The sequence below is a fragment of the Gorilla gorilla genome, chromosome 9 (assembly GCF_029281585.2).
Source record: "Gorilla gorilla gorilla isolate KB3781 chromosome 9, NHGRI_mGorGor1-v2.1_pri, whole genome shotgun sequence".
Lineage (NCBI taxonomy): Eukaryota > Metazoa > Chordata > Mammalia > Primates > Hominidae > Gorilla > Gorilla gorilla.
In genome coordinates this window covers 127,299,332-127,326,537 of record NC_073233.2, presented here as the reverse complement: position 1 = coordinate 127,326,537, position 27,206 = coordinate 127,299,332, and the positions used below count along the sequence as shown (strand labels likewise).

General features: G+C 54.5%; 2 protein-coding genes across 17 annotated transcripts in view; one reads left to right on the top strand and one right to left on the bottom strand.

Annotated features, from left to right (window-relative positions):
• The window catches only part of LOC129525307 (uncharacterized), a 179,328-nt gene extending 161,180 nt beyond the window's left edge, over positions 1–18,148 (bottom strand). For 3 of the 12 annotated variants that reach the window (XR_008669526.2, XM_063693606.1, XM_055355131.2), the window contains exon 1: positions 519–735. Coding sequence is in view for 2 of the 12 variants with exons in the window: in XM_055355131.2 (XP_055211106.1) it covers positions 519–544 (26 nt within the window). In the remaining 10 variants the exon portion in view is untranslated. Of the gene's footprint in view, positions 1–518; positions 736–13,812; positions 14,009–17,902 lie in introns of those variants that run through there. The other 9 variants (XR_010129208.1, XR_010129209.1, XR_010129210.1 and 6 more) reach the window with 8 other exon arrangements.
• Positions 728–27,206, top strand: USP2 (ubiquitin specific peptidase 2). 5 transcript variants are annotated; one of them, XM_063693605.1, is made up of 13 exons: positions 804–954; positions 8,904–9,718; positions 22,185–22,235; positions 22,755–22,878; positions 23,069–23,180; positions 23,277–23,387; positions 23,570–23,634; positions 24,153–24,256; positions 24,344–24,424; positions 24,570–24,648; positions 24,815–24,922; positions 25,098–25,218; positions 25,485–27,206. In XM_063693605.1, exons 2-13 carry the CDS (start codon positions 8,945–8,947, stop codon positions 25,570–25,572), a joined length of 1,818 nt encoding a protein of 605 aa, XP_063549675.1. In that variant the 5' UTR covers positions 804–954; positions 8,904–8,944; the 3' UTR covers positions 25,573–27,206. The 5 variants fall into 5 exon arrangements, with proteins under 5 accessions (XP_018893120.2, XP_063549675.1, XP_018893119.3 ...); XM_019037574.4 differs by lacking the exon at positions 804–954 and adding an exon at positions 3,398–3,421; XM_019037573.4 differs by lacking the exon at positions 804–954 and adding an exon at positions 6,076–6,203.

The following is a 27,206-nucleotide window of genomic DNA, read 5'->3' as shown; positions in this document are numbered from 1 at the left end:
TGGGAAATAGAAGAGAAGGAAGGACTTGAGGAGAGTAGCGATGGAGAGAGAGATCTATGGTGAAGATGGGAGGAGTTAACGGCAGCTGCAAGGGTTGATGGAGCAGCTGAAGTTGAAAACCTGGATTTGCCTTGGTACCCAGCTACCTGGTTGTGCGATTTTCCTCATCAACATCGGGAGAGTCGGGAGAAGGTTACATAAAAGGAATGGGAGCAGCAAAAATTCAAGTTTTGTCTCGGCTTTTTCTTGAAAAGACCAAAGAGAATTCTTTCATTGACTCAGTGCCTCCGTTTACCCACTCAGGCACTCATCACTAATCACTGGTCCCATGAAAGTAAAATGAGCGGAGAGTGTCTTTGACAGCAGAGAAAAAGAGAAGAGGCTGAGGAACAGGACCTCCCCCAGCCCGGTGAGAAGGGGAGTGGGGGACGTTTAGCCTTCTCTAAAAACTGAAAGTTAATACGCCCCAGGGCTCAAGTTCCGAGCCTTCTCCTATGACCCCTCTTCTTTCCCAATACCTTCCAGCTGCCCCGTCGTGTGACATTCCAGTCCACCTCTATTCCTGCTCCACCCCCTCCAAACTCGCGTGCTTTTCCTCCACGTGGTTCTCTGTGTACATCGGTTGCCTGGGAGGCCCCAGCCGGAGGCCGGGCTCTAATGACGCCACAATAGGAACAAGCCAATAGCCGTGACGCGACTCAGTGACGCGAGACGCGGGGTGTGGCTCTGCCGGCCCAGGCGCGATGAGGCGGCTGCCCGCTGGGTGGCGCCGATTTCCCGGGGAAGTCCCTTCTGGGCCCCCGGCGGAGGTGGGAGAGAGTCAGGCAGGAGCCGAGGCCGGGGAGCCCTCTTCGTCAGCTGGTGCTCACTGCGCCGCGCCAGCGCCAGCCGGGACTCACCCGCAGCTCCATGCTTGTGCCCGGTTCGACTCGTCCATCCTCCAAGAAGAGGCAGGTACGTGCCACCTGTCGGGGATCCGGGAGGGGGGATTCGGGGATCAGTGCCGGTTTGGAGCTCAGAAAGTAAGGTGTCCACGACATTCTGGGCAGAGGGGACACTAGAAATATAGGGAGAGAGCCGGCTGTGCAGGGACGCTCCAGCTGTGTCTGCCAGTTGTGTGAGGGCTGCCTGCTGACAGCCCAGGGTGCCAGGAAGAGCCAACTGTGTGCTGATCAGTGTATTCTAAGGAAATGCTGCTTTGGCGGGTCCTCCTCGCTGTGCCCCGTGTATATCGGTGGTATGTGGCCTGAGAGCGACACTGACAAACCCCCTCCCCACGTGTGCGTGCAGCTCACTCGCTGCTCTTAAAGCTCCCGGGTCAGTTTGCTAAAGGGGGTTAGGGGCGGGGGGTGGGCAACAATTAAGCGGAAGGGGAGATTTTCCACCAATCCCAAACCAGAAAGAGGCAGCTTTGAAATTCTCACCAGTCCCAAACCAGAAGCAGGCACGCGGTGCTCCGGAGAGAGCAACTTCTCAACAGTCAAGGGAAGCCCTAGCCAACCCATTCTAGCCCTTCCCTGAAGAGTGAACATCCTACCTCCTGACCTGGCTGCCTTTAGAATGGGACTGAGCTGGAGGTAGTGGTAGGGGCTGCTCACCTCCCCTGGAATGGGCATGAGAACATCCCCCAGATGGACTCCCGTAAAGCAGAGGAAAGGAGAGCTGATTGGGCTAAGGTCGAGGCAGGCCCCCTCCTTTGATGCTGTAGATGCATGTCAGACTGGAGTCAGAATGAGGACTGGAATGAGGGCGTCCTCTGAAGTGCATCATTAGGACCTGGGCTGAGTCAGTAGCCTGTGCTAAGACAGGGTGGAGGCACCAGGCTGGGTACTCCCAGTCCTCGGGGAGAGCCATCGAGAAACGTCCTGGGAGCAGACAAGTGCACCAAGGCCAGAGAGGCTAAGAACCCTGTTCCTTCCTCTTGTGACCCTGCCCAGCCCGGCTCTGTGGCCCTGGAATCCTGAGCCCTCCCACAGGTAGAGTGGAACCACCCCAGAGGGGCCAAGCATTCTCCTGGTGGCCTGGGGGACGCTTCGCTTGCCGTATTTTTCTAGGCAAAGGGGGAAGGAGCCCAGATGGGCTTGGCCTTTCTCTGCTTGGTGGACTGGACATCTAGGAAGATGGCAAGCCTTGTTTGCCCTTCCCAGTTATGGGACATGGTCAGTTCAGAAAACCAAGGGACTGTTCTCTGGCATTAGAAAGGCACACTTCCGGCCAGGAGCAGTGGCTCAAAGTGCAGTAATCCCAGCACTTTGGGAGGCCAAGGCGGGAGGATCACAAGGTCAGGAAATCGAGACCATCCTGGCTAACACGGTGAAACCCCATCTCTACTAAAAATACAAAAAAATTAGCCGGGCGTGCTGGCGGGAGCCTGTAGTCCCAGCTACTCAGGAGGCTGAGGCAGGAGAATGGCGTGAACCCAGGATGCGGAGCTTGCAGTGAGCCAAGATCGCGCCACTGCACTGCAGCCTGGGCGACGGAGACTCCGTCTCAAAAAAATAAAAAAGAGAAAGGAACACTTCCCCAGGAGTAACCCTCCTTTTCTCCCTAGGAAGGTTCACCTGGTAAGGCGCTATTATTAATAATACCACTAATTATAATAAGAAGTGGAAGTATTCAATATAATCATCAATGTTTATTGAACTCTTACTATGGGCCATGAAATTTACAAATATTATTTTATTTAATCCTCACAACTGAGATAGACCACTATTATTACTATTAGTCCTGTTTTGCAGATTAAATAGCTAAGGTTCAGAGAACTTAAGTGACTTATCCACTATTTCAGAGCCAATAAGGGAAAGAACTAGCCTCCAATCCCAGGCCTAGAAGTCCATTAGAAAAGAATATTGGACTGAAACCTGAGTACTAGTCCCCTTTCTGCTTCTCGCTATCTGCACATGCCCTTGAGCAAGCTGCTTTCTTTCTCTAGGTCTACTCTATCTCAAAATTAAGAGTGGGGCTAACTGTATGGCTTCTTCCTGTTCTCTAATTCTGTGACTGACTGCTCCGGAAAATCCACTTTCTCCATATTTTTGTCTCAAGTTCCACCCCCACCCCTCTGTGCTCTTTTCAATCCTCTTTACTCTTGAATCTCCCGATTGTTCCCCTTCAAAATGCCCCCCTTCCAAGAGTCCTCACAGACCTCCTTGGCTGGCACTGGCCCGAAAGGGCAGCCCCTCAAGGTGAGCACGCCACTGCCCCTTTAATTCTCCTGGGGCTTGGAATGCAAGTGAGTTGCACTCGCCATCTCTGCGAGTCTGCGAGGTCAGATAAGATACTATATATATCGGAGTCAGTAACCTGAGCTCCGGATTACCCAGCCCAGAGTCAGGCTCCAGCTTCTGGGCTTTCCACTGCATTCCCTGCCCTGCTGGGGAAGGAGAAGCCCCCAGCTCCCATCCAGTGCCCCTGGACGCAGGTCAGTAGCTGCCCCTTTGGTATCTGAGCTTCTCTGGGACTCTACCTAGAGGAAAGACATCAGTGAATCTGGGAGAGCATGTGAGAGGCCACCCCATTGGACCTGGTGGGTGTCAGGGGCAAGACCAAAGGCTCCTCCGGAGGCTGAGAACAGAGGAAAGATGATGCCCTAGAGGAGAAGGAAGGAGACCGGGGCTCTCCCCTTGGGAGGGGGCACCAGGAGAGTACCTGGGCAGAGGTGCTTGGAAAAGAGAATTTAAGGATCCCAATACTGCCTGGAGGCCCATTTCTTTGCCTTGTCTTGGAAGTGTATAGATGCCCACCCACTCACAACCCCAAATCAAGGAGCACCCTATAGAAACTGCCCTGGGCCCATCCACTTCTTCTCCACCAGTCAGGATTCTTGCCTTAATCTCCAGTCTCTTTATCTTACCTCCTCCCCTCCCCCAGCTCTTGGGTAACTACTGGGAGCACAAGAAAGAGAAATGGACCCAAATTCCCTTGGATGACCCCCTGCCAGGGCAGGCAAGACGATTAGGCTGGTGGATCAGCGGGTGCTAGCCCCTGATAGACAAAGCCTAGTGACAGGCTGGAGGGGAGGAGGCCAGCCCAGGCCCTGGGGCCTGAGAGGAGTAGGCGGAGTTCAAGGACTGCTTGAGCATAAATATGCCCCCGCCCCCCCATCCCCTACTCTACCCATGTCCTCTACACCTGCCAGGATTCCCTCATCCCGTCCTCCAGGACCAGACACTTGTGCCCAGATAGTGCAGCAGGTGACCCAAGCAGCTGGGAGGCAGGGTCAGAGTGCAGATGGAAGGATACAGGACCCCCTCTCACCCAACTTGTCCTTCAAGGGCAGCACATTCTCATGCTGTTAGCAAGTGGCTTTAGGAAGCTCTGAGGTCACCACTGTGGGGGCTCCCAACCACCTGGTGGGACTGGCTGGGACTCCCCACTCACCTTTTCCGGGCACCTGAGTAGGAGGGAAGAGACTTAACCCTGTTTAGGCGTGCTTCTGAAACTCAGCTAGAGGCTCTCTATCCAGGCCCCAGTAGCAAAGCAGGCTTTCACCCCAGAAAGCCAAGCAGATCTGGGCAGAGAGAAGCCATGAAGGTTACTGGGATGTGGGGCATCACCCATCCCCTGCCCCCAGGGCCAGGAGCGCCTGGAATTCCTGGGGAGCAAGTCCCTCCCCTGGCTGGGCAGGTTAGGGAGCCCTTCATGTGAGCAACAGGAAATGACAGTGGCTGAAGCAAAGGGGTTGGCTGCCCCAGGGGAACAGGGTTCATTTTAACCCCTGACTCACCCAGCATGGGTACCTTGAGGAGTGGGCCAAGCTGCAGCCAGGGTAGGAGGCTAGGGACTTGCTCATAACCAGGCCAGGGACCCAAGGCCCCGAGCTGGGGTAGATGCTGGTGCCAGGGGACATGCAGGGGCTTGGCACAGTGGGTGAAATGGAGGCTTCCTGGACCATCTCGTGGCCTATCAGTATTGTTCTGGGGCTCGAGTTGCGCCTGGCTTCACTTTCATTCACCTGCAGTGGAAAATCCAGAGGGCTGCTCCTGCCAGAGTCTGTACACCCCATGCTGTTACTGGATGACAGACACCTGGATCCTGTGGTGGTCCTTCCCCCAAACCCCACCCACAGGTCCCAGTCCTGACCCGTCCCATGGAGAGCCAGGGAAGAGTGAAGCAGGGGTCTGGGCTTCAGGCCAGATACAGCAGACAGAGCACGAGTCCAGCCCAGCTCTGCCACTGCTCCCAGTGTGACTTTGGGAAATCCACATCACTCCCAGCATCGCCAGTTTCCTCATCTGCAAATGGACATGATAACAGCACCTACCGCTTAAAGGAGTAGGGAGGATTCAGTGAGTTAATACACTGTGTCCCAAGCCTTAGTGCAGTTTTAAGCTTTAATAACTTCAGAAATATGAATGCTAAAAACTTCGTTTGAAAGTTTCCATATTTAAATTTCTTGTATATTTATTTTTTAATTGTGAAATGTTTTTAAATTTTAATTTAAATAATTTAATCTGTCCAAAGAGGTGTGTAAGTTGGAGACATTTATGTCTGAAAGAATCCCAGCTTAAACCTGCACTAAGACTTTTTGGGGTGCTCTGTGTATGAAGCACATCTAGAAGAATGCGTCACATGGCAAGGGCCGATGAGAGCTGATGTGAGACTGCAGAGAAGATGGACTCAGAAGCTGCATGTGAAGTACTCAACATGCCTGGGGCCTGGTTCAGAGGTGATCAGCACCAGCCGGCTGGGGTGACAGCTGCTTGGCTCAGATGCCCTGACAGGAAGCCCAGTGCCTCTGTGCAGAGGAACTGTGCTGCACCTCCCAGGAGAGGGAAACTGAGCAAAGCAACAGGAATCTCTGACAGAGAAGGAAGGATCAGGACACCTCAGTGAAGATGGCCAGGAGGAGGAGCTGGGCAGGGGACTGCCCCCATTGTCCAAGGTGGCAGACACCTGGAGAGGCGCTGCCTGGAGCTGCATGCCTGTACTTGCCAGCTCTGGGTAAACAGTGAAAGGAGCTGGGCAGCAGGGGCCCCCCGCACTGGGCAGGGAGGGGTATGGGGGATCCCAGCCAATCGGCTTGCCTCCCACTGCCCCATGAAAGGGCCATTCAGTTCAGGCTGTTCCTGTGGCAACAGGGAGACTCGCAGCCACGTGAGTGCCCGTCCTGTCCCTGTCTTGCGCAGCGAGACTCCGGCCAGGGCCCCAGCCCGCTCTCCTGCCCATAGTGCATTCTGTGGCCTCCAGGGACAGCTGTGCAGGTAATGCCAAGGGGCACCAACCCAGGCTGTGCTTTCACCTGGAAGGTGCTAGGACCTTTGAGAGTGAAACTGGGGGTTGCGGGAGGGGAGAGACATGTGGAAGGCCCCGGCCCCAGTAGGAACCCTCTCCGCAGGCATGGGAACTGTAGCTAGAAGTCAGAGCCGAGAGGCAGCTTCCATGGAGTATTAGTGATAGCATGACTCCCAGGGCTGCTGGGAGGAGGTGGAGGGGTCTGGCAATCACCTGCCAGATGGGAGGGAGAGTGGGGATTTGGGAGCCCTCCTGGGAATCTGTGGGCCAGAGATGTGGCCCCACCTCCGGCTCCAAAGCCTTTCAGAGCTGTCTGTCCCTGTCCTCTGGACCTCGTTTGGCCCCAGCACTTCTGCGTCATCAGCAGGGTCAAGGGATGTCACGGGCTTGGGGCGCTGCCCGCAGAATACCAATTCCCTGAGAGCCTTACTGTGGGGGAGGGGGAGGGAGAGCTGTGGGGAGGAGCCATGAGCTCATACCCTTGTTGGGGGGGTTGTATCTGATTGGCTGCCTGGTGTCCCAGAGCCCAGCTCCTGAGACCTGGAGTCTCTTTGACTTTGCATTATTGATGGAGTTCTCCAAAGCAAAATAGGGCAGGACTGGGCCCCCACCCCGACCCTGTGCCTCTGTCTGTCTCTCCCCCTATGGTTTCCCTCTAATGCTGTGTGACATCATCCCCCAGTTACCTTTTCCTAGAAAGGGGTGAAAGTTGTGCTGGGCACAGTGGGCAAAGGAGTGTACATGAAAGGCCAGGGGCCCCCTGGGCCAGGTGGCAAAAGGCTAGACAGTAAGATGGACCAGGCCTTTCTGATGTCAGCCTGGACTGAAAACTGCTGGAGTTCTCAGGCAGGGTCAAGGAATGCTGTTCCGGGCCCATATGGAAGCCACCTGCTCATCTCTCACCCCTGTACCTACCCCAAAGCCTTGTGTGGACTGGGATTCTAGAGCTTTCTGCCAAGCCCTCGCATTTGGGGTTTGGCACCAGCTCCTCTCTGCCCTAATGGGCTGGGTTGCCAAGCCAGTGTCTGCTGAGTGGCCAGATGTCTGCCCACTGCCTGTTTCTCTCGCTGGGGGCTGCAGGGGGAGGCCTGGCATCCCAAGCTGAGGCCAGAGGCTGGCCAGGCTGGGAGACAGCCAGCCCTGATATTATCATAGACCTTCAGAGGGCGGAGCCATGCTGCCTCGCAGTAGCTGGGGGAGGAGATGGTAGCCACTGTCATTGTGGAGCCCTTCACGTGTTGTTATCTCATTTATTCCTCACAACAGCCCTGTGAGGTAGGAATTATGAGGATGATGGTTTTACTCATTTACAGATGAGGAAGTTGGGGCTCAGAGAGGTTACGTGACTAGTGCAAAATCACCCAGCTAGTCCATCACAGGGCAAGTCCCACAACACTGAGAGTCCTGGATGGCTCTGCTTCCGTCCCCCTAGAAAGCCCCCCAAGAGCCCCTGATGCCCTCGGGAAAGGCGTCTGACCCTACTTGCTCCTCTGCCACTCCAGCTCCATTGGATACAGGCTGCACATTTACGGTGATGGAAGGCCTCTGGGGGTCCCCAACTGACCCTAAATCTGACGTGGGGGAGGTAACTCAAGGTTAAGTGGAAAGAACACTGGCCAGGATTTTAAAGACCTGGATTCCAGTCCTGGCTCTGCTGGTGTGTGGCCGGGGGCAAATAAGCATCACTTTTCCCATCTGTATAACAGATAGATTAAAATTCATGATCCTCTGGGGCTCTCAAAGCTCCACATTCAGCAGTGTCTGTGTTCCTTCACTAGACCCTCCCCAGCTGCAGGACTGGAGCAGGGAAGGACTAGGAATGCCACCTGCAGTGCAAGATTTGGGACTGTAGGGGGCCCCCTTTGCACAAGCATCGCCAGGACCAATTTGAGATCCGTGTTTGTAGAGGAAGCCTGTGTTGGTAGAGGAACTCTTAGGAGGCCACAGGGCCCTAACTCCACTTAGAACAGAAGCTTACCTCAGTGAAGTGAGTGTCCCTCACTGTGGGACCATGCAGCAGGTGCTGGTGTCTGGGGAAAGGGTCTGGAGACCACGTTCTGGCCCCTCATTGTTGCATGCTCACTCACGGCCTCCCCTGCCCACCCACACCCCATTACTTCCTCCCCTGAGCCTCCTTGGCCTCACAAGGGATCTGACCAAATGATCTTCAGGTCATTCCAGCACAGACAGTCTAGGATTCCAAAAAGACACCTGCTCATCACATAAGTCAGAAGGGACAGAAGTGGTCTTAACTCCTGAAATATCCAGCATTCTCAACCCAGGGGTCGGTGGCATTCCCCCAGCTCAAGAGTTTCTGCAGATGCTGAGGCAATGGGATTTGACCTGGAAGACTGCACGGCTTGGTGGGCTGTGGAGGTCGGATAGCCCCTGCTTGCGTGTTTGAGTCTTTGAATGGCCAGGATGCGCTGACTCCCTGTGTGGCATATAAAAGCCACCTCATCCCTCGCACTCTCACTGAGGTGTGAACACAGGTGCAAGCAAGCTCCTGTGCACACCTGCGTGCATGTGTGCTTCTCAGCAGCCAGCCTGACTCTTGTGGAAATGGACTGGGAGCTCGGAGGTTCTGGCCCAGCTGGGGATGGGGAGTGGGTCTGTGGGAGCCTGACACCTGGCAGGGCCCTCTGACAACTACAATCCTTGTCTTTCAGCCCATGAGGCTCCCAGTCCCCACTGAGTGCCACCCTGAAGGATGTCCCAGCTCTCCTCCACCCTGAAGCGCTACACAGAATCAGCCCGCTACACAGATGCCCACTATGCCAAGTCGGGCTATGGTGCCTACACCCCGTCCTCCTATGGGGCCAATCTGGCCGCCTCCTTACTGGAGAAGGAAAAACTTGGTTTCAAGCCGGTCCCCACCAGCAGCTTCCTCACCCGTCCCCGTACCTATGGCCCCTCCTCCCTCCTGGACTATGACCGGGGCCACCCCCTGCTGAGACCCGACATCACTGGGGGTGGTAAGCGGGCAGAGAGCCAGACCCAGGGTACTGAGCGGCCTTTAGGCAGTGGCCTCAGCGGGGGCAGCGGATTCCCTTATGGAGTGACCAATAACTGCCTCAGCTACCTGCCCATCAATGCCTATGACCAGGGGGTGACCCTAACCCAGAAGTCGGACAGCCAATCAGACCTGGCCCGGGATTTCTCCAGCCTCCGGACCTCAGATAGCTACCGGATAGACCCCAGGAACCTGGGCCGCAGCCCCAGGCTGGCCCGGACGCGCAAGGAGCTCTGCACCCTGCAGGGGCTCTACCAGACAGCCAGCCACCCTGAGTACCTGGTCGACTACCTGGAGAACTATGGTCGCAAGGGCAGTGCATCTCAAGTGCCCTCCCAGGCCCCTCCCTCACGAGTCCCTGAAATCCTCAGCCCAACCTACCGACCCATTGGCCGCTACACGCTGTGGGAGACGGGAAAGGGTCAGGCCCCTGGGCCCAGCCGCTCCAGCTCCCCGGGAAGAGACGGCATGGTGAGTTTACCCTTGGGGAGTGGGGATAGGCTGGGGAGGCAGCCACTGATGGAGAACAGCCAGGCTGAGGGCTCGACTCCCAACCTGACTGATGACTGACGGGCTGCTCCTGGTGGAGACAAACAAGAGAAGTCATCCTGGCACATCTGGTGCCCCTGGGGCTCCGTGCCGAGGGGAGGGGCCTTCCCACTCTGCCTAGAAAGCCCACTCAGGGCCCATGCACTCGAGGATAGTCCAGTAGTGTTCTCAGGAATGCTCTGCTGTGCCCAATGAACCACTCTTCTCATTTTCTCCTTTTCTATGTGACATGCCAGTGTCTCCTGCAGGCCTTGCCCCAACCTGGGCTGGATGCGGGGGGGCCCAGACCACCAGTGCACCCTGTGGCAGGAGGGCCTCCTTGCTGTGGTTGCATCTCCCTTCTTGTGCAGACTTTATTCCCTAGCCCCAAGGCCTGGCTTTACATTTGGACATAAGACATCAGGGGAAGACGGACTCTCCTCTGAGTGACACTGGCATACTCAGGACCAGGGTATCAGACAGCAATGCTTATCATCTGGCTTTGGAGAAAGTAGGGGAGAAATTTTTATCTAGGGCTTGAGACAATCCAATACCTCTATTCCAGCCCTGCCTCCGCTGGAATGAGGGAAGAGGCTCTGCTGGAGACTGACCAAGGGCTGGCATGGGCTCGCTTGCCAACTAATCCCCGCACACGCCTCTCTTGGGGCACTGACGACATCTGCCTTTTCTGTAGTTATTAGTGTGCCCATTAGGTGGCAAGCTCTCAGAGGAGGTAAAAGAAATCCTATCTCTAGATCCCCTGCCACGTGCCTCCCACAATGGGGGCTGACCTGCTGATTGCATGGATGAATGGATGAATGGATGGATGGATGTGTGGGTGGTGGGTGGGTGGATACATGGGTAGGTGGCAGGTGGACAGATGGACAGGCAAGCATATGGGCAGAAGGGCTGGATGCTGTGTCTCCTCCATTACCTTATGTATCCCTCCCTACTCCTAACACAAGTACATTTTGAAAACAACAGCGTGCCACAGCAAGAAATGCTGCTTGGAGGGCTGATCCAGACAAATGCAGCAGGGGTTCAGGAATAGGGGCAGGACCTTGAAGCTTGCATAACTAAAGGTTTTGAGAGAGCAACTTTGATAATATGACTTAGGGAGTCTTGGCTTTGTTGTGCCATCTGTGAAGTGGCACAGGAGATAGAAATGCTGGTGCCTCCCAGAACATTCAGAACTTGACAAGGCAGGGCTGGATCCACTGTAGAAAGGAGTGGAGAAGAGAGATGTGTCACAACAGAGCTGGCCTGGCGGGGAAGTATCAGCTCTCAGGGTGCTGTGTGCTGGGCTTGGAGTGGAGCAGGATTCACTTGGACTCGGCTGGTGCTGTTCAACCCCAGGGCAATTAGAATATGGCTCTCCTCGGAGGGGCTTGGGTCCTAGAAGCCTCTGCAGGGCTCCCTCCCCTTGCTCAGAAGAGAAGGGTTGTTTCATGGTCAGCAGTGCTCCTTAAAGTGGGGTCTGCAGACTGCCTGTGTCAGAGTCACTGCAGGGCTTAACGATTCATCCAAACCCACTGAAAAACTCTCTCAGGATGGGGCCTGGGAAGCTGCTCTTTCCACAAGCTCTTTGGGTGATCTCTAGGCATACTGAGATGGAAAACCTCACCGCAGACTAAACTACAGACCCACCCTCAGCCCCAATCATGACAGCAGTATTCCCCTTTACTGGGGATCAGATTCCACTGGGAATCTGCCTCCTCCCCACACAGGCATGGCCCAACCCTCCTGGGAGTCTGCCGCCCTCCAACTCTCCAGAAGGGACAACCCTGGCTCCTCCCCGCCGGCTCCAGGGCCAAGGTGAAGGGAATTTTGAGAGAGGACCTCAAAGAAGTGGCAGATTGCCCTGGGACAAACTCAGCCACCCTCATCCAGAAGCAACTCATAAGGCACTTTAGCCGGGAATGCCCTGCAGTTGAGCTACTGTTTCATTCTGAGCTCATGCCCCAGAAGATACTGCCAACCAGCAGAGGCCTCTCCAGGGTCAATAGTACAAGACCTTTATTTAACCTCACCCTGATCTCTCCACCCCTCTTATCCTCATTTCCTGGAGCAGAGTGTGTCTTGCTGAGGTGAGAACAACCCTGCTCGTGCGGCCTGGACCACTTCTTTCTAAAACTGGGTCCAGTTTCTTTCTAGATCTCCATCTGGGGATCTTGCCTTCTGAGGCACTCATTTGTGGTGCTCAGCTTACTAGCAGCGTGACCTCAGATAGGTCCCTTAGCTTCTGAACCTGTGTCCTCCTCTGTAAAATGAGTGATCATAGTTCCCACTTCACAGATTACTTGAGGAATGAAAAGATAAGGTATGTGAAAGTGCCTGGCATGTTGCTTAGTAAATGTTAGTCCTCGTTGTTGTACCCTTCTGGTGCTTTGGGAGGCAAGAGATGTGTGCGAGCAACAGTCCCTGCCTTCAGTGCCTTCACAATTCACTTAGGGAAATAAATTTGTTTTGTTTTGTTTTTTTGGAGATGGAGTCTCGCTCTGTCTCACTCAGGTTGGAGTGCAGTGGTGCGATCTCGGCTCACTGCAACCTCCACCTCCCGGGTTCAAGGGATTCTCCTGTGTCAGCCTCCCAAGTAGCTAGGACTACAGGCATGTACCATCACACCAGGCTAATTTTGTATTTTTAGTAGAGACAGGGTTTCACCATGTTGGCCAGGCTGGTCTTGAACTGACCTCAGGTGATCCATCCGCCTCGGCCTCCCAAAGCGCTGAGATTACAGGTATGAGCCACCACGCCTGGCCAAGAAGAAGTTCTTAAATAGGTACAATGGGAGGCAGCCCTGGGTGTTCTTGAGTGTCACAGGTGGACAGAAAGGGAGAGGTCATCTGAGGCTGGGACGGGCTGCTCGTGACCAGTGGAAGGAACAGTTGGCCTCTCTAACCTTGGACACCTATCAGCTGGGCTGTATTTCCTAGACTATAAAAGGGAACAATCACGCCCGCCCTGCCCACCTCACAAGCATGCCATGAGGCTCAAAGCAAATAATGAAGGTGGAGGAATGTGAAATCAATAAAATGCTGCAGAAGAGGTCATTTAAACTTAAGGGGGGAAAAGAGATCATAAAAAGGGGGCATTTGGCAGCTGACTAGAGTAGGAAGCCCCCTCCCCACCAACCCCGTGGGAGAAACAGAGGTAAAAAAAAGTACATCCTGTGTCCCAGGGGATTCTCAGGGTAGCTGACTGGAGCTACAGCTGGCATTCATTAAGGGAGGTCAACAGCAGGCTGTGACCAGGGAGAACAGTTCTAGCCAGACTTCTTTCCCTCATTAACAGTAACAGGCAACACGAACTTTGAATATCACAGACTCAGCTGAGCATGAGTACAGAGCTGGCGGGGGGGGGGGGGGGGGTGGCAGGGGGCGCCACATAAATTCAGAATTATCCCCTCCCCATGCTTGTGTAAGCACCAACAAAATGCCAGGCCAGGGGGGCGCAGCTCAGCACTTGTATAATGAGGGCCTCCCCTGAGGCCCTCGGCTTAAAATGCAGAGACGAGGAACGGTGATGGTGGAAAAAAAGTGTTCACTAACCCAAGTGGGGACTCCAAGCCAGCTCAGGTGGCTCAGCCCTGCAGAGACCCAGGAGCCCCAGTCCCAACCCTGTCATCTCCCTACTCTGCCCCACCTCTCCTGTTCCCGGGGTCTATGGAAGGACAAGCTGTTCCCACTGAGCCCTGCCAGGGCTGCGCTTTAACCCCTACAATCCTTCCTAATCCCCCTCCGCTCCACCCCTCCAGCTGCTCCTCCCTAGCCCTGGCATTCTGCCCACTGGCCTCTGCCCAGCCCTTGCCCCGCCCTGCCCAGGCCACCCTCTCCTCTCCCCAAGAAGGGCCAGGGGTTGGCCCAGGGCCCTCCAGAGCACAGTCAGCAAGCTGGGCACCTGCAACTCGGAGGCAGAGCCAGGGCTGAGGCTCAGAGTCTGGCCCAGCCTATTCTCACGCACCCAGTCTCTTCCACACCCTTGCCCTCTGCTCTAGGACCTGTTTCTAGGAGCAAAAGGTCTGGGAAACTGAATACCTGGGTCCTATTTGCCACTGGGGCTGCTGACTCATCTTCCGAAGCCTTAGGTTCCAGCTGTTCAGTGACAGGGAGATTATATAAGCTGAGGTCATGTGATTTTTCCCTGGGGTGGGACTTTGGACTTGAATGCTGCCCTGCAGTGAGCGGAGGTTACTCCAAAGAGAACAAACTGCGGATAGCAGGGGCTGTCCTGGAGCTCCTAGGTGAGAAGTACAACTCGCCTCTCGTCCCTCGTGTTCTCGCTCCGTTCACGCAGCCACACTGGCCTGTATCCCTGCTGCCTTGTTTGTCTAGCTTGGCAGCCTGAGATCCTGGGGTCTGTCCTTACCTACTCCCCCGCCGGGATCACTAAGCCACCCTAAGGAGGTTGAACTTCCTGAGGTCATGAATCTGTGTTGGCAGCATGAGAAGGTCACTAAAGGACCTTAAGCCAGAGGGGCCCCTTGGCCAGGAGCTGTACTAGCTGCTGCGAAGGAAAGGGCAGTGGGTTTGCGGTTTGTGACTAGAATCAGCAAGACACTGATGTCTCCATCCCTTGCAGACCGGCTGTGGGCTGTATCCTGGCTGTTAGCCTTGGTACTGCCTTATCCAGGCTCAATTTCTCAATCGGTGCCCAGCACCATCCTCCCGCCTCCTCCTCCACCCCCACTCCAGGATGTCTTCATGAGTTAATGTGGTGCTGGGGTGGGGCTCAGCAATGCAGAAGTTAATCCAAGCCTGGCAAAATGTTCCTTGCCCCTGGGGGAGCCGCTCCACTGACCACCAGCTGCAGAAATGAACATCATGTTCAGAGCCCAAAGCTGCACACGTGGCCCCTTGTACTCTCTCACCTCAATACGTACATAAAACTAGCGCCCCAGACGGAGACATATGCAAAAGAAGGAGGTGTGTGGGCCTCTGGAATCCAGCTGGTTCAGGCCAGACTGCCTGGGCTCAAAGGAGCGCACAGCTTTTGGCCTCTTGGGGTCCACGTCATGCAGGGAAGCAGACCTTCCTACAGAGAGTGGGGAGGATGGGCTGACCCTCTCTCCCCAAGGTGCACTGTGGGGCAAAAGCCCAACCCCTAACAAGGACTCAGAGCCCCTACCTTTTCATCCATCAATCAATCAGGCCACTGGTCTGTCCATTTGCGGTGGTAATCGCAGGCACATGCTGGGAGCCAGGCTTTAAGACATCTGCCTTAGCCCCAGCAGTGTCACCAAACCCTGGCCTAAGCTGCCCACGCAGATCTGAGAGAAGGAGAATACTCTCAGTCCCTGCCCTCATAGAGCTAGCCCTAACTTTCATTTATATCACTCCATCTCATGCCAGGAAGGATTTAAGGTCACAAAAATTACTTATCCTATAGGGAAGCAGGCCAAGCCCAGGTTCTGAGGAACGGCAGTCAGGATGCAGGAATGAGCCCAGCTCAGTTTAGCTTTGTGTATTTGAAGCACAGAGAGTCACTGAGCCAGAGCCAGATTCAGATGCCAGAAGCCTCTATCCTTTGTATCCATCCCACTCCGAGAATGGCAGTGAAGAGAAAGGGTCTCACAGAGACCTGGCTGGCCGAGAGATGAGCCAAGGTCCTTTGTGGCCGAGTCCTGCAGCAGTCAGACCTGCTTGACTAGACTGGACCCTGTGTGAATTCTTTCCCCCGACCCCAGACTTCTCAAAGTGCTCCCACGCTAAAGCTTTCTGCATCTGGCCCTCCCTGCTCCTGGCAACCCCTCTAACCTCCTAAATCCCAGGGAAGAGGGAGAGCAAGCTGGCAGAACACCCAGATGTCCTGGGTGGGAGTGCTTACATCACTGTGTCTAAGTCATGGGGAAACAGGCCAAATGCTATAGTGGGTGAGCACCTCTTGGGCAGGTCCCCCCAAGCCCAGCAGCACATGTGTTCAACATGCAAAAGCAGACTCACACCCCACCCTCTGAGGCTTAGTGTGACTCCCAGGATTCCTAGCAGAGCCTGGTCTGGCCCTCTTTAGAGACAAGATCAACACCATTTATTAAGAACCCACTAAGAGAACCCACAACCCTGCCCTTGAGGAGGTTTCAGTGTGCTGGCAAAACCAAGACAAGCCACACACAAGACCATTTATAGGACTCTTTGAAACACTTATAAAACAAAGATAAACATATTAAGATAAATTAACACCATGCAAACTGAATGCGCATAGACTGACGATATGTAGTAATGGAGAGTTTAGAGATGGGTGGAGTTAATTAGGGAAGGCTTTTGGAAGATGCAAATTTTAGGCAGAATTTACAAGTAGGTAATTGGCAGAGAGCAGGAAGTACATCCCAGAATTTCCTGTTAAAAGCATGGGTTTTGCTGTAAGACAAAGCCCCACATTGTCATTTATTAACTTTGCAGTCCTGGAAAGTCATTTGACCTCTCTAGGCTTAAGGTCCTTCACCTATAAAACAGAGGTAATAGGCCGGGCGTGGTGGCTCACGCCTGTAATCCCAGCACTTTGGGAGGCTGAGGTGGGCGGATCACTTGAGGTCAGGAGTTCATGACCAGCTCGGCCAACATGGTGAAACCCCGTCTCTACTAAAAATACAAAAATTAGCCATGCGTGGTGGTGCGCACCTGTAATCCCAGCTATTCAGGAGGCTGAGGCAGGAGAATTGTTTGAACCCGGGAGGCGGAGGTTGCAGTGAGCCGAAATCGTGCCACTGCACTCCAGCCTGGGCGACAGAGCAAGACTCCGTCTCAAAAAAAAAAAAAAAAACAAAACAAATAAAATAGAGGTAATAGTTACTACAGCATGATGTTATAGAAATTAACTGGGATAATATATATAAAACCCTTAACCCAGTGCCTGGGATCTAATAAGTACTTAATGAGTGGCAGTTTTGGTTTTTCAGCAGAGGATAAGCACAGGCTGGTTGACAGCAGTGGTCAAAGACTGAGGGTGGTGGGCCTGTGGACAAACAGCCTTAGAGAAAGGCCACCTGAGGCTTCGGGGCTGGATGCAAGGGCAGGTGCTCTAGTTGTTTCAGGACAGAAGAGTGATGAGATCAGATGCAAACATTGCTTCAGATGGTGTAGGGCTGGCTTGAAAGCGTTTGGCTGGAAAGGAGGCTTGGAGAAAGGCTGCTGCAGTTTGTCTGGGGTCCAGGTTCAGTCAGAGTCTGGGTGAGGACAGTGACTGCAGAGATCACCACTCCTCACATGCCCACTCTCACTGGTCACAAGCAGACTGCCTGTGGTTCCTGTCCCCTGCCCCCTCCTCCCACCACACTGCTGGCACACAGGGGAGGGGGCAACTGTCCCCATCCCTCTCTCACTGGCATGAAATTGCTGCTTTGTCGGTTGCCTGGGGTACTGCCATACGTGTGTCCTGGACACAGTCCCCATGTAGCTGTGGTCATGTGTGCGTGTACATGTGGGGATGAGCACACCAGAAGGAACAGAAGGAGCCCACAGATGAGTAACAGCATACACTGCTGCCTCTTGGAGTATTTTTAAATGCTAAAAATACTGGCTAAAAATAGCCAGCAAGCTCCAAACAAGATACTTTCTCTAGGCAGATTCGTGAGCTTCCCTGTTAGGTGGAGGGGTGGGGCATCAGAAACGAAACCTAAAGACCCCTGATCTTCCAGCATGGCTGTGCTTGAGGCCAGAGTAGAACACTCACCCCATGCCAGCTGAGCGCCTATTTCCCCACTATTGTATTGCTTTCTCCCCAGCTCCCCAGAACAAGTCAAATTTGAGAATGGGAGAGCTGGAGCTGGGTAATTGGTTAGAAGAGACCAGAAAAGGTTCTTTTCAGGAGCCAAATGAGAAGGTGACCTATTGGACCTTATAAAATATGAGCACTGCCTCTCTTGAAAGAAGCCAAACAGGACTGTTTTGAGGAGGGCAGCTCAGCCCCTAGGCCGTGAAGGTCCATCTTCTTAACCTGGGCCCACTGACCTCCACAGACTGCATGAGTTTGGGTCTTCACGAAGGCCTGAGTACCCCCGGAACTCTAGACAAAAGTTTGTGCATATACGTATTTCGCCCTGAAGAGAGAAGAGCTTTCATCACGTTTTCAAAATGGTTTGCAGCCCCCTCAAGAGTTAGGAAGTGTAATGGTGCCTTGGGGGAAGCTCACCCGGTTGCCACTGGGTCTTGGGGAGACGTCCTCTGCGGGCCCCAAAGATCACTTATCCCGAGCTGAGCCTCAACCCCGAGGCCGGCCAGGGCCTCAGGGCTCCGGTCCTGCCTCCCCCGCGGGCCTGCCTGGCCGGGGGTCAGCAGGCTGGGGGCGCCGGGGAGCGCGCGGAAGGCCCGGCGGGGGAGGACCGACCTTGTCGCCTAGTTCGGGTCCGCGTGCCGGCGCCGGGGGCGGGGTAGAGGCGAGGTGGGGCGGGGCCTAGGGCCTGGCCCCGCCCCAGCGCTGACGTCGCGGGGCCCGAGGCGCCGGCGGGGCCGCCAGTCGGCCGGAGCGCGAGAGCCGGGACCCGGGCTGTTGGCGGCGCACGCCGGGGAGGTTGAGGCGGAGGAGCGCGCGTTCGGGCGCCGCGGACGCTGTCCTGTGGCGGTCTCGCCGGTCTCGGCGTCCGGACTGTGGCACCGCGCGGGAACTCCCCCCGCGCCCCCGCTGCCAACGTTAAGCGAGGGCCAAAGCCCGCCGCCCGCCCCCCAGCATGCGCACCTCGTACACCGTGACCCTGCCCGAGGACCCCCCCGCCGCCCCCTTTCCCGCCCTCGCCAAGGAGCTGCGGCCGCGCTCCCCTCTCTCCCCGTCCCTGCTGCTCTCCACCTTCGTGGGGCTCCTGCTCAACAAAGCCAAGGTACGCGGGCCCTTTACCGGGACCCCCGCGCCGAGGGCCTGGGGTCCCGCCTTCTCCCTGGCCTCTGCCCCCCACGCGCCCCTAGGTGAGGGGACGGATTCTTCCCAGCCCCCACCCCTCCTTTCCCAGGGTCTCCTGGCAAGGAATGCCCCCTCCTCAGGTGATCGTACGCTTACTCGTGGTCCCCTCCCCGGGTGGAGGTCCGAGGAAGTCCCCCTTGCCCCCTCCCTCTCGGTGGCCCCGGCACCAGGTGGTGGCTCTTGGCCTCTCAATTCCTGGCACCTATCAGGACAGGTGCAGGAAAGCATAACCTTGACTGGGTCTCGATCGGTGTGCGAGGGCAGCACGCTGGTACTCCTCCGAGGCCAAACCCCGGCGAGGAAGGCTGGGCAGAAAGGGGCCGCCTCCCCTCCACTGTCCACCAAGGGCTCTTTCCCAAGGGTTGGTGACGGGGGTCCTTTGACCCTGTGAAGGGCAGAGGAGGTGCAGACAGGTGACAGAGGGCAACTTCCCCTTCTTTCCGTCCTCTCCATGTATGCAGCGGGCAGCGGGTCCCTCCGCGGAAGCAGCCCCCAGGGGAATGCCGGGGCCGAGGCTGGGCGCTGCCCGCCTGGGGAAGGGAAAAGGGGCCCGAGCTTTGACAGGTCTTATGTAACAGGCACCAGCTCCCGTGCTGGCAGTGCGTGTCCTGCCCCGTGCCAGGGCCACACCAGGCTTCCTAGCTGCAGCCAGGACTTGGGGCGACCCTCACCACACAGGTGAGGTAGGCGGGAAAGCCCTTGATTGGGGTCTCAAGTGTGAAGACACAAACCTCGGCCTCTCCTACCGAAGGGTGCCCAGATGCTACCTCTGCATTAACCCAGGCAGGGCTCTCCTGAGCCCCCGCTCCTCTCCTCTAGAAGGTGAAAGCTGTCTATTTGCTGATGGTGGAGGTGCCATCTGCTCCCTGCAACAGTGCTTGATACTGAGTCAAAACTAGGTTTGCTGATGGCTGAATGGAAGGAAGACTGGGTCCAAACTTTCTCAACTCTTTGCACATGTGTCCCAGCATAACACTTGGGGTCATTTCCTTCTCTGGCTTTCACCGAAAGAGGTTGGCTGTGCAGGGTCTCCCACCTTCTGCAGTTCTGGCCCCTTTCTCCCTGTCGACCCTGAGGTAGGATTGTTTGTCCTGTAAGAAAGGTCACTCTGGGGACATTTTGTTCCCCTCTGTAATGAAAAGTGCTGACTTTCCCTGGAGCTCCTGATTTCCTATTCTTGGCAGAAGAATATCTGGCTGGGCACAGAGCAGCCCTGCTCCCCCTCCTCTGTCGCCCCCACTCCTGTTATCCACCCGCCTTCTACACAGAGCACCTAGAAATTGGCATGTGGTTTTGAGCTGAGGAAATTTTAGACAAAGGCATCAACCCCCACCCTAAAACATAACAACCAAGGGTCCTAAGGATGCCTTAAAGGAGCTTCTCCCATCTCCCCACCCCCCAGGCCAATAGAGGGGTTAGATCCTCAAGAATAGTAATCGTGGGTGACGAAGTGTCCTTCTTGCCCCTCACTGCTGGGTCAGAATTAAGTGTCAACATCTTAAAACACCACAGGAGTGCTTCTGTAGACAGATGACTCCGTTTTCCCATTTCCCCACCCCCATTAGCACTGAGTGACTGTTGTCTCAGCTGAGGGCCTGCTTTGGTGAACATTGACACGGTCACCAGTGGTAGAATGCTTTCCCCTACAGCCTGTTTAGACAGATGTCATCTGAGGCACAGGGGCTAAGAACTAATAAAGCACTGCCAAAAATAGACGTAAGGGTGGGTATTCTGTTGTGGGCAAGCTTTAACATTTAGTTCCGAGTGCACAACATGGAGACTTTTGCAGCGTTTCACCAATTCTGGAAAATGCTGAGAAGGTCTTTGTCCCAGGGAATTATCTCTGTTGCGGCCCTCTTGCTGACTGTCAGTAAGTCAGATTCAGATGTTGTGTGGGGCCATATACTGCCAGCCCTAGCCAAGTTCTCTAAGGATGCTTATATCCCACCTGCTGCCAATTGGCCTTTCTCTCTAGCTGCAGGTTTAAACTGGGTCTCTTTTCTGGGTATATTTTTCTTCCCTACCTGTTAGTGCTAGCCCTGACAGCTGGCCAAGAAGGGATCCTCTTACTTGTGGGATCGGTAAGGCAGTTCTTGAGAAAAGCCCTCCTTCAGCCTGCTCTTCCCCCACCCACACCCCTCCCCCCCCCCAGCTGACAACCTCATGGGCTTTGAGCTGCTGACAGCCTCATAGGCTGTCAGCACACGGCATGAGTAATTTTAGCTGAGTTATTTCAGGCTCCTGTTCTGATCAGGGCTGAGCTGGCCCCACGCATGCCCCAGTGTTGCTCCAGAGTTGCCTGCTCCCAGTCCCCTCCCTGAGAGAGGGGGTGGCAGACTCATCTGCAAACTGTTTCTTTAACCCTTTGAGCCTGAAGGTTTTCTGACTCCTTGGAGATATGCCCAGGATTAGCCAAGAGACCTTGACAAATAAGCTCAGAGTCCTCGATCCAGCACCTGTTCTCTCTCCAACCCCCTCACCCGCCTCCGCTATAGGGCCAACAGCAAGAGTGGCAATTTCAGCCAGGCCCTTGCCTCTGCGGGCCCAATCTGCCATCTCCAGGATTCCCAGACAGTGGCCAGTCAGGATTTTGAAACCTGAGCCAGGCAGGGAGGATTCTCCTAGCCTTTAATCAGCCCTTAGGAGCTGAGCTCAGCTGGAAGGAATTCCACCTGTCTCTGGCAATTCAGAATGGCAGGCTTACTTGAGTTTTTCCCAACTGAGGATAGAAACTCAAGGTGTTTTGTTGTTTAACTTTTCAAAACCTCCTCAAAGTGTCTCTTATGAGAGCTACTTTATATATTGGACTTCTAGGAGTACAAATATAGGTCATTTGAGATAGCACCTGGATTTGGGACTCAAAATTTCTTATAGTAAGGAGTCAATATGTACCAAATATATGAATTCCTAGTCTCCACTGTAGCAGAGAATAGAGAATAACATAAAGATTGGGGGCAGGGAGATACATAGTCAATACACACTCAATAAAGGCCTGAAGAATATTTTTGTTGGTTGTTGAAAATAACAGGCATTTAGGCAGGGCGCGGTGGCTCACGCCTGTAATCCCAGCACTTTGGGAAGCTGAGGCAGGTGGATCACCTGAGGTCAGGAGTTCAAGACCAGCCTGGCCAACATGACGAAACCCTGTCTCTACTAAAATACAAAAACTTAGCCAGGCATCGTGGCACACACCTGTAGTCCCAGCTACTCAGGAGGCTGAAGCAGGAAAATCGCTTGAACCCACGAGGTGGAGGTTGCAGTGAGCTAAGATCATACCACTGCACTCCAGCCTGGGTGACAGCGTGAGATTCCGTCTCAAAAGAAAAGAAAAGAAAAGAAAATCACAGGCATTCCTCAATCCTCTTTCCTACAAAGTACATAGATGGGTAAAGTTGAAGAAAGAATATTATGTGTGGCCTGCTGCCTGTGGCTCCAGCTGGTTAGAAAATTGCACAAGAGAGCCCAGCACAGGCCTAGCATCTTTGCTTCCACCTTATTGCCATATGTTCTTTGCTTACAGAATTCTAAGAGTGCCCAGGGTCTGGCTGGTCTTCGAAACCTTGGGAACACGGTGAGTTTTTCCTGGCCTGCTTCTTCCCCAGGCCCACCCCCTACTATGCTGACTGGAGCCATATAACCAGAGTCCCCTTCTGGTTGTGGCTGACTCCCTACCCGTTCAGCCAGTTGGCACTTGCCCTTCCTGGCTGGTGTTTCACAGAATTGCTGGGCTGTGCTTTACCCACCCCCAGCAGGAAGCACTGCTAAAAGGAAGTTGCCCTTCTACCCATCAGCCTGCTCCTCTCCTGGATCATTCCCCTAAAGGATGCCCATCACTTCCCACACACTTCTGTCCATCACATCACGCCCTTTTGTGCACCTCTATAGTAAATAACCAATTAGGTCACCTATGCCTGGAGTGGGGGTTTGCCTCACTTCACCCCTTTCACTTATGAAAAGAGGAACTTGAGGCTATGAAAGGATAGCCTCCTATGAAAGGATTCTAGGTAGATGAACCAGAGAGCCTCTGGTAGTAACACAGGTGAAGGTGGGACTCTCGTCTCCCCACTGATTGCCTGGTCATCTCTTGCAGTGCTTCATGAACTCAATTCTGCAGTGCCTGAGCAACACTCGGGAGTTGAGAGATTACTGCCTCCAGAGGCTCTACATGCGGGACCTGCACCACGGTAGCAATGCACACACAGCCCTCGTGGAAGGTGAGAGGCCCTCTGTCATGTGCCCCTGCCTACCCCCGGATGCTCCTCCACTCCACTGGGGCTGTTCTAGGTGTTCTGTCTTAGACACTCCTATCCTGTCTTTCTCTGCTTGCTTTTTGTTGGGATTCTAGTTTCAGAGTTTCTTATAGAAAATATCTCAGCTGTCTTGTACACTCTCTCCTTCCAATAGAGTTTGCAAAACTAATTCAGACCATATGGACTTCATCCCCCAATGATGTGGTGAGCCCATCTGAGTTCAAGACCCAGATCCAGAGATACGCACCGCGCTTTGTTGGCTATAAGTAAGGGCCTTGCAGACATGTCCTCTCAGGTGGGTGGCAGTAGGAGCAGGTTCTTAGGACAAGAGGTGTTGCTCACCCTCCTTCCTTTGGGTTCAGTCAGCAGGATGCTCAGGAGTTCCTTCGCTTTCTTCTGGATGGGCTCCATAACGAGGTGAACCGAGTGACACTGAGACCTAAGTCCAACCCTGAGAACCTCGATCATCTTCCGTAAGAGGAGAATGCTGTGGGGAAGCAAAACTTTTGTGAACTCGAGATTTTTACCCACCACTTTGGGGTTAATGATTTGGGAATAATCTGATTTACTTTTGAAGATGAAGGATCTAAATTGACAGACCCTTAAACTTAAGTTTTGAGCTTTGACCCAATTGTTGTCTCTCTCTGGTTCCCAGTGATGACGAGAAAGGCCGACAGATGTGGAGAAAATATCTAGAACGGGAAGACAGTAGGATCGGGGGTGAGCGCATGAAAGGGAAGATGCCTGTTTTCACTGTTGCCTGCTCTTGCCTGAGTGGAGCATGAAAAGCCCTAAGAATCACTCTCCCGGGGAAGCCTGTTTCTGCCTGGTGTTCAACAAAGCAAAGCAGGAACAGCAAGAAAGAAGATGCTGTGCAGGCTAGGCATGGTGGCTCATGCCTGTAAACCCAACACTTTGGGAGGCCAAGGCGGGTAGATCACCTGAGGTCAGGAGTTCAAGACCAGCCTGGCCAACATGGCAAAACCCCATCTCTACTAAAAATGCAAAAATTAGCCAGGCATGGTGGTGGGCACCTGTAATCCCAGCTACTTGGGAGGCTGAGGCAGGAGAATCACTGAACCCAGGAGGCAGAGGTTGTTGTGAGCCGAGATTGCACCACTGCACTCCAGCCTGGGGGACAGAGCAAAACTCCATCTCAAAAAAAAATAAAAGCTGCTGTGCAGAAGACCATGCTCTACTTCCTGTATTTCAGCATCTCACGGCCTTCTCTTCCCCAGATCTCTTTGTTGGGCAGCTAAAGAGCTCACTGACGTGTACAGATTGTGGTTACTGTTCTACGGTCTTCGACCCCTTCTGGGACCTCTCACTGCCCATTGCTAAGGTATGCACCCCAGTTGCCCGCCTTGTTGAACTCCCTCTCCTGTCCTTTCATGTTGACCTCTGACCTTTGCTTTTTTCCCCTTCCCAGCGAGGTTATCCTGAGGTGACATTAATGGACTGCATGAGGCTCTTCACCAAAGAGGATGTGCTTGATGGAGATGAAAAGCCAGTAAGTCACCCTTCGGTAATAGCAAGAACAAATTTCCGTGGGACCTACTGGGAAGAGGCTGATACCAGCAGATCCAGTTGAGGAGTGACTGGATTGGGGCCCACTGACTTCCCCACAAGTTCCTTCTGTTTGTCTTGTCTCTCAGACATGCTGTCGCTGCCGAGGCAGAAAACGGTGTATAAAGAAGTTCTCCATCCAGAGGTTCCCAAAGATCTTGGTGCTCCGTATCCTTAAGATCCATCAGGGCTGGGACATGACTTTCAAGGGTGACTGATGACAAGGGGCCCATAGGTGAGGGGAACAGTCGGAAGAAACGGACCTTGTAGGCTTTCCTTTTGTTGTCTGCCCTTCTGCATTGGTTTGACTATCCTTGACTCACGTCAATGCCAGATCTGAAGCGGTTCTCAGAATCCAGGATCCGAACCAGCAAGCTCACAACATTTGTGAACTTCCCCCTAAGAGACCTGGACTTAAGAGAATTTGCCTCAGAAAACACCAGTGAGTATCTTTGAGTAGGCAGGGCAGAATGAAGATGCAGGTGTGCAAGGCCGGAGGGAGGGCAGGAGGAAGGGGAGCTGCCAGCACCAGCTACTGAGAGACCCAGAAGGAGAGGTTGGAGGGAGGAAGTCGGGGCAGGGGGGCCTCGGGGGCTTGACGGCTGCCTCCTCCTCAGACCATGCTGTTTACAACCTGTACGCTGTGTCCAATCACTCCGGAACCACCATGGGTGGCCACTATACAGCCTACTGTCGCAGTCCAGGGACAGGAGAATGGCACACTTTCAACGACTCCAGGTGAGAGCCAGGGCAGGGCCGGAGCCCCTGGCTGTAGCCACCCACTCTCCCCCCCACTCCCCCACCCTCCCCCCAAACCCACCCCCCTGCCACCCCCCCGCACGGCTTACACCGAAAATGGATGGCAAAGTTTAAGGCCACGAAGCCGCTGCCCGTGGGGAGGCTCCCTGAATGGCAGGCCGGCCGGCTTTGGGGGCACGGAAAGAAGCCGGCGCGGGGTCTCCGGGTCCTGCCCGCTCCGGGCTGACTCCCCGCTCTCTGCGCAGCGTCACTCCCTTGTCCTCCAGCCAAGTGCGCACCAGCGACGCCTACCTGCTCTTCTACGAACTGGCCAGCCCGCCCTCCCGAATGTAGCGCCAGGAGCCACGTCCCTTCTCCCTTCCCCGTGGTGGCCCCGCTCCCTAAGTTTTTTAAAAAGACAAAAACACAACAACAACAACAACAACAACACACAAACCTGACAAGAGAAAAACAAACCTGAAGCTGCCGAGCAGGAGTGGATGCAGCCTGGTCAGGGTCTGGAGCAAGGAGCCGGGCGTTCCTGAGCTGTGGCCCGGCAGGGAAGATCGCCTGGACGTGAAGCCGGCATCGCCCAGTGCCCTCGGCGTCTCCGTTTGCATTTGTAAACTTGTGGTCTTCCTATGTGTCAGAAACAACCGCGTCTGTCGGGGGAAGACCCTCGCTGCGCCGCTTCCCGCCGCAGCGCCCGCGCCTCCGAGGGGACAGCGCCCTCTGGAGCTCGCTGGGAGCATCACCGCCTGGACGCCCGCGCCGCGGAGGAGCCGGCGCGCATCTCCACCCGCACCGCTCGCCGGTCCAGAGCCATGAGCCAAGAGTCCTCTTCACGCTGCTAACTCCGGGGGACAGACGAAGGGACATCTTTGGAAAACGCTGGTTTTGGTTTTTAAAAAGCCCAACTTTTTTTTTTTAATTTCCATAACTAAAGTGTTCAGACTGGAGTGCTCTCCTTCAGGCCTCTTCATAGCTGGGACGTTGCACTGGTCCTTTTATTGCTTTTCCAAGTACAACTTTTCTAATGCTAGCCCTCCGTGGTGCTAGGTGGGCGTTGGCCAGGCCCCAAGCACAGCCACAGTAGACCTGGGATCTAAAACAAGTTTCTGTTTTGGGGGTTTGGGTTTTTTGTTTTTTTTTTTTAATGTTTTGAATGGAATTTAGTTGCCTCCAAGAATTGTGCCTTATAGCATTTGGGGACCAGGGGGTAACTGCCCCTCCTGAAATATCCCTCAGCCTCTTCCCTTTTCCCCAGTGCTGTGTTCAAACCCGCCCGGGAAAGGGATCCTGCCCTTAGCCCTGGCTCGTTGTGCATTGCAGTGAGGCGAAGAAAAAAGCAGGTAGATTCCTTCCGACAGGGCATCAAGTTCTTCCCGCCCACGTCCTCTAGCCCACCCCTGGTCTGCTCCCCAGCTGTTTGAAGGATAGCACAAGCCCCTCGTCCTTAGAGCTTCTCTCCCTTTTATTTATTCTCTTAACATCCCTTTCCCCCTGGCCTTCCTGCCCCCGCCCCCTTCTCAGAGCCTCCTAGACAATAGGCCCTTTGGACCGAGTTTCTCAGGGATGCCCAGGCCACCCCTCAGCTCTTCTTAGCGCTGGTCTCCAGTCCTGCCCTGGGAGCTGGAGCCTGGGTATTTGGGGACATCTTGCCTCAGTTGTATGGTTCTTTCCTGTGGGCTCAATTTTGCCCTACATAGTTGGATAAAACTCTGTGCTGTCCTGGAGAGTAAAGCTGTTCACCCACACAGCTGGGCCCGGCTTGTGCCCCGTGGAGCCTGGCACATTCCAGGCTCCTAGGAAGAGGCATCAGAGAAAGACACCGTGAGTTTTACTGGCCTGACACCCTTCTCCAGAGAAGACCTGTGAACCTGAGCCCAAGGGCAAGTGTACACTTGTTTACTGTGTAAGCAAGAGTAGAAGAATGTCTAATGTACAGTGGAACCTTGTACAGAATAAATAATAGCTTTGAGAAATCA